The sequence below is a fragment of the Squalius cephalus genome, assembly GCF_949319135.1.
Source record: "Squalius cephalus genome assembly, chromosome: 9".
Classification (NCBI taxonomy): Eukaryota; Metazoa; Chordata; class Actinopteri; order Cypriniformes; family Leuciscidae; genus Squalius; species Squalius cephalus.
Genome location: NC_137130.1, coordinates 15,010,653 through 15,021,459, shown reverse-complemented (window position 1 = coordinate 15,021,459; position 10,807 = coordinate 15,010,653). Strand labels below are relative to the sequence as shown.

The 10,807-nt window shown below is 38.6% G+C and overlaps 1 protein-coding gene across 2 annotated transcripts; it reads right to left on the bottom strand.

Annotated features, from left to right (window-relative positions):
- Positions 1-484: 484 nt before the first annotated feature.
- On the bottom strand, positions 485-2,546 carry LOC307164923 (G-protein coupled receptor 183). Of its 2 annotated transcripts, none has more exons than XM_079882140.1 (2): positions 2,527-2,546; positions 485-2,268 (listed from the first exon to the last, which is right to left on the bottom strand). In XM_079882140.1, exon 2 carries the CDS (start codon positions 2,238-2,240, stop codon positions 1,209-1,211), a length of 1,032 nt encoding a protein of 343 aa, XP_079738266.1. In that variant the 5' UTR covers positions 2,241-2,268; positions 2,527-2,546; the 3' UTR covers positions 485-1,208. The 2 variants fall into 2 exon arrangements, with proteins under 2 accessions (XP_079738266.1, XP_079738265.1); XM_079882139.1 differs by having other exon boundaries at positions 485-2,244.
- Positions 2,547-10,807: the final 8,261 nt, after the last annotated feature.

Here is a 10,807-nt window from a genome sequence, read left to right as displayed (position 1 = left end):
CTTGCCACATTCTCCGCATTTTTTTATAGACACGTAGCTTCATGGAATACACAACAAAGTCTATCAGACCACCTGTAGCAGCTAAAAAAGACACTTTTGTGCTTGTGGTTTTGTTGATATCCTGTTCTGAAATTAAGCAGGAAAAAGAACATCGTTGCCATGTGTGTTTAACACCCACATCCACCCATCAAACACGTGTTGCCGTGCGCTTTTTCGTCCCTGCTGCCCGCACAGAAATGTCTGATGCTGAAGTCATCGCTGTTTCGTAGTAACACTGTTTCTGTTGATTTGTTTCATGTATAGCTACAAAGAGTGAATCAAGTGCCATGATATTCTAAGAAATACTGAGATGTGATTCTGACTTTAGATAAGTGTCTTCTTGTTGTGGTGTTCTGAGTCTTGTTGTGCTTTCCCAGTGCTTGATAACTAAAGGGCAAAATAGTTTTTTTGAGATGATAATGATACAAAACACAAAACTTGATAAAGATTTTTTTTATTTGTATTCAAAAAGAGGTCTAAAGAAAGTTGTTTAGCACAATTGACAGCTACATAAGCATTAAAATTCCCAAATGGAAAATGCCGTTTTAGGGGTTGCTCAACATGTTACACACACATCGTGAGCATCTTTAAAGCAGAACGCAGTATTCAACAGCAGCTTAAAGAAATGTCAATAGGGATTAACATACACCTACACCACTCATTCTTTCTCAGAATCGGCTAATGGTTTCTAGCCTCCTTGACCTTTATGTGGGACTTTTCCACTTAATTAATTATTCTGGTAACACTTTACAAAAAGGTCTCATTTGTTAACAGTAGTTAATGTAATAACTAACATGAACTAACAATAAGCAAAACATTACAGTATTTATTAATCTTTGTTTAAAAAAGGTCAAGTTAAAAAAAGAGAATCCAACAGCACATTAATCATTAACAAAAAATATATTTTCAAATTCATACTGACCTCACGAAAATGTGCTAAAAGACAATGTAAAATGAAAATGTGCTAAAAGACAAAAATGTATACAAAAATGTGGTCAAAAATCCCAAATCAAATCACATACCATGGATTCAAAGCCCATTTAATCATAAGAAAAATAAAATTTGCTCAAAAATTAAAGATAGCTAGTCTCTGCAGTCAATCCAACCACATTTTCACACGTGTGCAGGCATTTCCTCTGATCAGATTTTACTTAGTATAATATTGGTCCTCATGTGTTACTGCTGCTGTTCTCCTGCATGCTCTTGGAAGATGCCGAAATGGAAATGTAGCTCTTAAAAAGACTCATCACTCTCTGCTTGTATGTTTTGATGGCAAAAAAGTAAATAAGAGGGTCGAGGCAGCTGTTAAAGTTCATCATGGCAACGGTTACCTGCAAGGACATTTTATGAGTCTTTAACTCCTCACAAGAGGGCTCATGGTACAGCTTTCTCACTAAAAACTGCATGATATTAATGTGGTAGGGGCTGAAACACACCATGAAGCTCAGAAGAATGAGCAGAATCATATTTTTGGCCCTGCTGTTGCTTCCAGACTTGTTGGTCACCGGGTTTTCCTTGGCCGTCTTGTAGAGCTTGCAGCTGACCTTGCTGTAACTGCACAGGATGAGTCCCAATGGCAAGCAAAACCCAATGACGCAACCAATCAGAAGACCATATGTCATCTTGTGACCATCGAATTTGGAGAACTCCATGCACGTTCGATGACCGGTTCTGTCTTCCATGGTGCTCTTGAAGAGCAGTGGGGACGTCTCAAGGAGAACCACAACCCACACCAGAATGCAGATACCTCGCACGACCTTGGTTTTCCTCAGCCTTTGACAGCGCTGACGGTGCAGCATGGCCAAGTAGCGATCCACACTGATGCAGGACATGAAGGCGATGCTAACATAGGTATTGCTGTAGAAAATCATGGCAGTCAGCCGGCACAAGAATTCTCCAAATGGCCAGTCGAAGCCTCTGATGTAGTATGTGATCCTGCCGGGCAGAGCCAAGGTGAAGAGGGTGTCGGAGATGGCCAGGTTGATCAGATACATTGTGGTGGAGTTCATCTTCTGCTTTTTCTGACAGGTGATCCAGAGGACCAGGCTGTTACCTGCCACACTGATGACAAAAATCAGGCAGTAGAAAATAGGAAAGAGGATCCTAGCAGACTCCTTGTAGATGAAAACATCGCAAGTCTGGTTTGTGTAGCTGTCATTCATTGGCATCGTCTGAAATTCCAGTCGAGTTTGATCTGTCATGTTCCTGAGACTGTTTGGGGAAATAGAACTTTGGTTTAGGAGGAACAAAAAAAAAAAAATTCATATATATTCAAATATTCATATATGTACAGTATATATATATATATATATATATTGCATTGCCATTTAAGTGAAATTATTGAATTTAAATATACAAGCCTGATAAAAATCATCCTAGAAGAAAATTTCAGATGGCACTTAGAGGCTTTTGCATCTGAACACTATATATATATATAGTGATCAAAAAGAGTGTGGATCAAAAAGTCATTAAATGTCTGATACTCACTGCAAGTTTGATTGTCTCTCTGTCTTTGAATTGGATAGTGGTTTGACTAAGTTAGTAAATGTTTTTGCTTCACTAGAAACCCACCCCTTTAACCTGATTGGTTAAGATCAGTTGAGATTAAGTAGCCTAAGGTATGTGTGACTCTTGGAGTGAATAGTAATGAAAACATTTTTTTATCTGTGTAATGTCTCTTTTCTTTTTCAATTTTATATTATTCAGTTATATTTTTTATTAAAACTATATAATATAAATATTGTTTCAGTTTGCCATTATCACATGATCAGAGACATTCCAACTAAAATATACTAAATTTTCGAGTGGTCATGTTCGCTTTAGTCATAAATGTCAATGTTTACTCAGTATTCAGTCATTTTTTTCAGTATTAACATGCAAAAAGACATGCTATGACACCTGCAATAATACCTCTTTTTCTAGTTATTACAGCTCAGGTACAACCACGAGCTCCTGTTTCTGCAGCACTGACCCAGTTAACATGCCAACAAGTATGTTGAGGTACTTTTGCAGTGTCTCACAACATCCCTTTTTAAAAATAGGAGGATAAATGTAACACACTACAGGCACAGGGAGCACACACACTGCCGCCTGCTTTAGAAGAGCCAACAGAAGACGGTTTATCGATTTTAAATGGAAACAAAGTATGCATAGTTGTGCAACTTTGATTTACACAGGTAGTCTGCAGTACCCAGCAAGCAAGTCAAGCTGCTGATAACATCTGTGGTTTATTACCACACTATACCTCATCCTCATGTTCGATACATGGCAGCAGTTTCCCAATCTCTTCGGTTTCGGTTGAAAGTAGTAAAAAACAACTGCCATTCATTTCACAATACTAAAAAAGGTGAAAAACTGCGAGAGATTTTGCTTAAAGATATCCCTGTGGTCTTGATCTTGCATAGGCTGGCACCAAACATGCTTTTACATCTTTGAACATAACAGCAACTGTTGTGGAATTCACTACAAATTATACTTTATAAACACATTTGCATCATTATAGTTCTGTCATGACAACTCTCGGAGAGATTGGCATGGTAATGGATATGGCAGTGTTAATGTATTTGGTCTTGGCGGAATAGATCTGCTATGCTGCTGCAGAACAAGTACAGAGACTTGCAACTGCCAATACATTCATAGACATTGCTGTGAGCATTTAAGACATGCTCCTCATGTAGCATACATGAATTATAGCAGATCCACATAGCATATCTCTACAGGTGGAGCTGGGGAAGGTGGAGTTTCTGGAAGCGTGCTGCACTGCTAACAGCAGCACTACCAGTATTTGAATGTTAAGCTGCAGCTCATTGGCTGCTGATGCAACAGCAACCAATCAGCTGCGCTATGTAAATTGAGGACATATCAGCCTGCGCCATCTAGAGTTCCATGCCAGAACTAAGATCATCAGACTGTAGTTTTGGTAATAATTTACAATAAGGTTTGTCAAAATTAGTTAATTCACTACTAATGACCGATACTTTTACCGAATTTACTAGTATTGGTTAATCAGACCTGATTTATAGGCTTTATGTCGAACATCACATGAAGAAAAAGGAAAAAGGGGCCCATTGCATCCGCATGTCTGAGAAAGTGTTAATGGCAGTACGAACTGACTGTGATATTTATGGACATTTACGGTAATTAGCTAATCTAGCTATTCATTTTTATTGTTGCCGTTTTATTCAATAATTAAATGTTAGTGAGAAGAAGAAAGAAAAAAAAATATCAATCTGCATATACGATGGACAGCGGTTATGCTCATCTTTGCTTGCTTCTTTGAAGGTAGCTTGAGTAATTCATTGGTTCTGCAAAAAGACATGTCAGGCCACTGACAAACAATGTGCCACAAAACCACAGTGTTCACACCTTTTGAAAGAAGACCGACAAATGGCTTTATGCAGAGACAGCTATAAGCCTCTGCATATTAAGCTGGGATAGAAAGCATTGTTACACTGAAAAAATGTATACACATACAAATAATTTTAAAACACGAAAGTTGTAACATGTCCCCTGAAAACAAGTTGAAAGTGAAAACCCAGGTGCAGTTTATTGGTGTGATAACAAAATACAAAGTGTAGACATGGAAAACTTAACTTAAGACTTGACAAACAGCGGGTTATATCGACACAAAGCTAGACAAGGCACAACGGAAACTCAAGGGCTATATAAAAGCTGTGTCTGAAATCGCCCCCATACCCTTAAATAGTGCTGTTTTTTTTTGTCCCCACCACTTTTTAAAACATCTCGCGGCACGAATATAACAATTCTACAAATAAAACATCTCCAGTTAACTGGCAGAGCATTAATTTCGTTAATTAATTTTCGATCAGTGGCGCGGATACAGTGTTTTCTCGTGTGGCTCGCGCACACACCGCACTAACTTCACTCGGACGCGCGCTTCAATCCGTTGCGGATACTCTATTCGTTCTGGTGAAATCACCAAACATAATGCACACAAATGTGTCCCTGCTTGATATACAACCACTGATGAACATAATCGGTTTTGATGAGGAAAAAAACTATACGATAAAAAAAAAAAAACTAGGCTACGAGGGCGGATTAGAACCGAGAACCTCTGACACGATAGGCGAAAGTTCTACCACTGGACCATTAAAACACACGTTACACATGAAAATTCTCGAGCTGACTTGATGTAAAGCCCCTCGTTGCACATTTGATTTTTTCCCCCTCTGAAATAAACAGCAAAAAGTCATAGCTGACACTGAGATGTGCATGATTATGCTGTATTATTCTACTTGATAAAAACGTATTGCAGCGAGATTATGCGTGCAATAGAACTAGAACAGCTACGTCCGTCCGTGTGACTGTTATTCATGCGCAATTGAGCATCCACATCAAAGAGCAGGGCCTCGCATTTCAAGTTCGCACAGGGCCTCGCACCCCACCTGCGACGGCACTGAGAATACCCATGCACTGTGAGGGTCGTGCTGAATGAATTCCCTTGTTACGCAATCCGCCAGAAGATGCCGAATCATCCATCCATCCATTTTCCAAACCGCTGGTCCAATGTGGGTACAGCGTAATATCATACAGGTATTTGATTATTGAATAGTTTAATAAGGTTTATACATGCTAGTTTCCCTGATAGAATTCAAGATACATTTTTTTCATTACTACTGGAGCTGCCAGTTTGCCAAGTTTCAAATCCTTATTAAACAGCAAGCACAAACTATGCAAAAGCTGCAGCCCTTCCTGTGCACTCAGTGTTCGAATTCGCTCACTCGTTTTCATTCACTTCTTCAAGTGGACTATATTAGTGGAGTAATGTAGGGAATAGTGAATGAGGGTACAGGGGCGATTTCATACACAGTCATAGAGTAAAAGTAGCACACAACATGATGGTCCTGTCCCAAATGGCACACTTCTTATGCACTTTCGGTCTTGGGTGCCCCCTTTTCGGTCTTTTGCCAAGCCCGCACCGATGCAAGCTCCACAGCAGACTTCTTCCTGACAGTCAAAGCGGCATTACGTCACGAAAGTGCGAACTCAGAGGAAGACCGCGAGTGTTTAAGGTGCCATTTGGGACAGGGCCGTGTTCATCTCCTAGCCTGGTAATACCAAACTTACTTCGCTTTGCTTCGTAGACAGAGTCTGGCATGGCATAATTGAAAAGCGTTTTCTTTCTCGCGGGGGGGGGGGGGGGGGGGTGCTTGTCTGAAGTTTAAAATCATTGGTTACCCGTAAGCCAATCACATAACGTTTGGTTATGGCGTGTGTTATGCGCATGCTCAGCCGCATCTAACTTCCACTGTAAACACATGTATGCGAAAACAAAACCATCGAGCGAAATACCGGAGTGAACATGGCTGTGAACGACTTTTGCAGATTATGTGAAGTAAATCTACGCATCCACGGTACAATCAGTGTCTACGTCACAGCTCTCAGCCCGCCCTCTGTTCGTTGATTGGCCGGCTGTTTTCAGGCCGGAGGAAAACGGAAAGCTATTACGCTGTCTCAGACTGAGTACAGAAGCGAAATGAAATTGAGCGGAAGTAAGAAGTCTGACGTAGTCAGGCTATTCATCTCCCAGAGGAGCATACACATTTTCTTAAATAAATTATGTCCCTATATGACAAGTAAATTAAGATGTTATAGGATCTTAAATGTTATATTAGGTAAAACATATTATAGTACTCATAACCCCACATTTGTATTTCACATGAATCACAGTATAGCCTACCAGGAAACGTGACAGTGAAAAAACTTGACATAAAAGACATGAAACTAGCTGGTTTCTACACTGTGGTTGAAGTAAATGGTTCGAAACCAGCAAAAGGTCACTAATCATCACCAGTCGCTTACAGTTATGATATAGTTCAGACAGGTCACAACACCAGTGCCTCGTGTGGACAGTGTCTGAGATAATAGCATTCTGTAGGTCAGCACTAGATTTCATGCTTCAGTATAATCAGACACAAAGTCAAAGAGCTCTTCCTGTCCCCTCTAACCAAGCTACTCCATGCTGCACCATTTTGTAAAGTGTGCTTGACTCAAATACTTGAATTTCACGTTGCTCATCACCTCTGCCTTTCAAAGCATGTGCACAACGGTGAGGACAATTGTCCAATTATATCTATGCTGGACCAGAGTTAAGTACACTAGAAATATCTGATTAAGTAGATAGATAGATAGATAGATAGATAGATAGATAGATAGATAGATAGATAGATAGACAGATAGATAGATAGATAGATAGATAGATAGATAGATAGATAGATAGATAGATAGATAGATAGATGGGAGTCTTACTGTAGACTGAAATGTAGGGGGAAGCTCACAAAGACAGTTGTCTTTGCTGGCATTGGCAAGTGACAGCAAAGGTTTTTGAATACTGAAAGTGATGAACCAGCGTGAAACACACTTGAAAGTCAGTTCTTAGGAGTCTGACCTTTTTCTGTTTGGTTTAGAAGGGGAGGGAGATGAAACCGATTTGGAGGGAATTATGCATTTGAGTACAACATCAGTTTCAGAAAAAAAACCACAGGTAAAACTGAATATAGGCAGTCACTGTTTTTGCTCCAAATTTCAAATCATACTTTAATATACTAATTTTATTTTCACTTAAACAGGATTTTATGTGCAATTTTACAGAAAATGTTGTTAGCATTTAAGAAAGTTAATTATTTCACTTTATTAATCATTCATGACAAAATTGGACTTTGCTTGTAAATACTGCATAAAATACGACCTGTAATCTTTCCACATTTGTATATGGGTATTATTTCAAATTCTATGCAGTTATCAGTGAAATGGTCTCAATCATCTACACAGGGGTCCAGTACCTAAGACAGATGACAGTAATTATTAATGGATGTGAAAATGCCATGCCAAATGCCATGGCTACCAGGTGCAGCCTTTGTGCATGTTATTGACAGCAGTTTGTTTAGCCAGTTGAATAAACTGCATACTAAAATGAAGATTAAGACAGAAATGTTTTTTAAGCATACTGCTGAAAAAGATAAATCAGTTCTTTCATTTTAACTGAAATAAAACCTGATAATTCATTATCTGACCACTAGAGGGAACCAAGTACTATCAAATCCACTTGAAGGAGTACCTGCCTGATAAATTCATAAATGCACAAAAAGTTGCATACCGAAAAATTATATCTATCATATAAAAATGTACAAGTGACATATGCATGAATAAAAAGTGGCAGTAATAAAGAAATTAAGATCTGGATATATTTAACCTAAACATTTTTACAAGCTGACATTCGCCTTATTGACCCAACAAATAATGCTTGTTTATCTCACTATTTATTTAGATGTTTATCAACAGCTTTATAAAAAAGTGATACAAATATTGCTTTTACTCAGCATTTTGTTACTAATTTGAATATGACTCAGCTCATTAGATTATTTAAACAATGGAGATGATCAAATTCAGTTAACATGATTTATTAATAACATTTTAGGAGATGGCATAATTCTGCTGGTTAACAGGCTTTAACAAGTCCAAATTGTCCAAGTTCAATGTGGACATTAAAAATGTTTTACACAAAGAAATGAATAGTACTTTTGAAAATGTGTTAAAAATCATGTACATTCACATGAGACTCATTTCTATTTTGCTTAGAGCGGGTCGTCTCATGGGGGCTGACATGTTGAGATCACATGACCAGCCGCATACAACTCACTTTACCTTGGTAAACCCTTTGTTATTGGACACTTTCCCGGTGCAGTTCTAATGTAACTATTCTTAACTTCTAACGTAATGTTGTCCACATAATATGGTATGGTATTATAGTCTGATGTGACCCTTTTAGATTCGAGTCTCGGCCCACCCGGGGTAATTATGATATATCTCTATCTCTCTCTAATGCAACTGTTCTTTTGATCTTCGACTGTGAATTCATCCAGGCTGAATGATAATGATATGCTGAAATATCACTTTTTAGAGGCTCTCTGGGTGTGTGAAGAAGAAAAGAACGACTCTGGCGGGCTTTGAAGCTGCCCTGCCCCTTTCAGAGCCGTCATCTCTCCCGCCAGCCCTTTGTTGGTGGCGATGCTGGTTCTTTGTCAGCGGTCTCATGTGGCTTGTGTCCATTCCCATCATCACCAATTACACGTGGCTTTCTCGGACGCACATCTCTGGTGGTGTCACTCATTTACACTCGTGTGAAGACGCCCTGCGTACCTTTAGCCACTTGTCAAATTTGGCACTCCCGTTTAGCTGCCTCCCCTCTTATGGGAACCGACACTCAGAGTTCATTTCAGAAAAGAAAACAAAAATGTGTAGGGAGTGTGCGAACAAGCACACGAAGGTAAAAGTGCCCTGCGTAGGCCTATGTTTGCTTGTTTGAGTGGGGATAAGGCCGCGGGCCCTGCGTCGCTGTGTTTCAGACTGACAGTGTCTGTCAGGCCTGGCTCTGGGCTGTGTGCAGAGTAAAGGCAGGTCTGCGCTTCTCAATTGCACTCAGCAGGGGACAAGTGCTCGGCTCTCAGGGACGCCACAGCCAGCTGGCTTCACATAGATGAGCCGTGCCCCGACTGTCTGCCCTGCAGTGTGTGTGTGTGAGAGAGAGAGAGTGAGTGAGAGAAAAACACTTGAGAGGGAGACAGAGAGAATTTTCCTTATTTATGTGAAAATGTCTTTGATTCTTCCACTCCACAAAGGAGTTTCCTACTTTTTTTTTTGTAGGAACTACAAATCTATCAAGAGGATTTTTTTTTTTTTTTTTTTTTGAGTGAGTGAGTGAGAGAGAAAGAGAGAGAGAGATCCTAAAGCTCTGGCTTTGGTTTTGGTATACAGAACATTCCACAAATACGTTTCACTTTGTGTCCTGTGATTTATATAAGTCACAAATAAAAATTTGGGGTTATGAGTATAGCCTACAATTATGTTTTACCTAATATAACAGTTAAGATCATACAACATCTTGTTTTTTGTCATATAGGGGCATATAATACTTTGCATGTGTTTACCCTTTTAACCACCTTCACATTACGAAACTATTTTTTGTTTTGTTTTTTGCATTTGCGGCTATTTAAAAAAATATATAATACAAAGATCAAACTATATGGACTTGTTAAACAACAGACAATATTTTGTAAAATATGCCTGTAAGGTTAATGCTGGGGGTTGTGGCAGGCCAAAGTTATTGTTAAAAAAAAAACAAAAAAACTGACAAATATGCTTTTTGGTCAAGTTTATCACTAACTGCAACCCTAAAGTTGGTCCAAAACTATTTGCTTGGTTAAAACACTTTGAACATTTGCATTCTATTATTCAAATTGCAAATTAATGTTGAAGTGAGGTCAGGTCTCTCTCACTTAATTTAATCCTTGAACTTGCTGTATATATGAAGTCTATGATTTCATTTGAAAAACTTGGCAACATCCTAAAATGTAAAGGTAGAATAATGTACTAATGAATAATGGCTATAATTTGTATGCATGTATGTATTTGGTGCTAGAGCTTTTAATCATTTAAGATTCGCCTATACATTCACATGTAATTCTTCAATATTTTTGTATACTTATCTTAGCCTTTTAGCCAAATGACATTGTTTTTATACTGTTTTATGTCAGTGGATCACTAACTTCTCTTTCTTTTTTCATTTCCTTTGCATTTGTACAAGAAATACTTAGTTTAGTTATTCATTTTTAAGTTATAATACCAAAAACTTCTTCCTGTTCAAAAGCAAAGCACTGTGATGCTATCCTCACTAGGATAGGATCCAATTCGATTTCCATGAAATGAATATAAAAATGAATATGGGGAATCAATATTGATGTAATTCTGT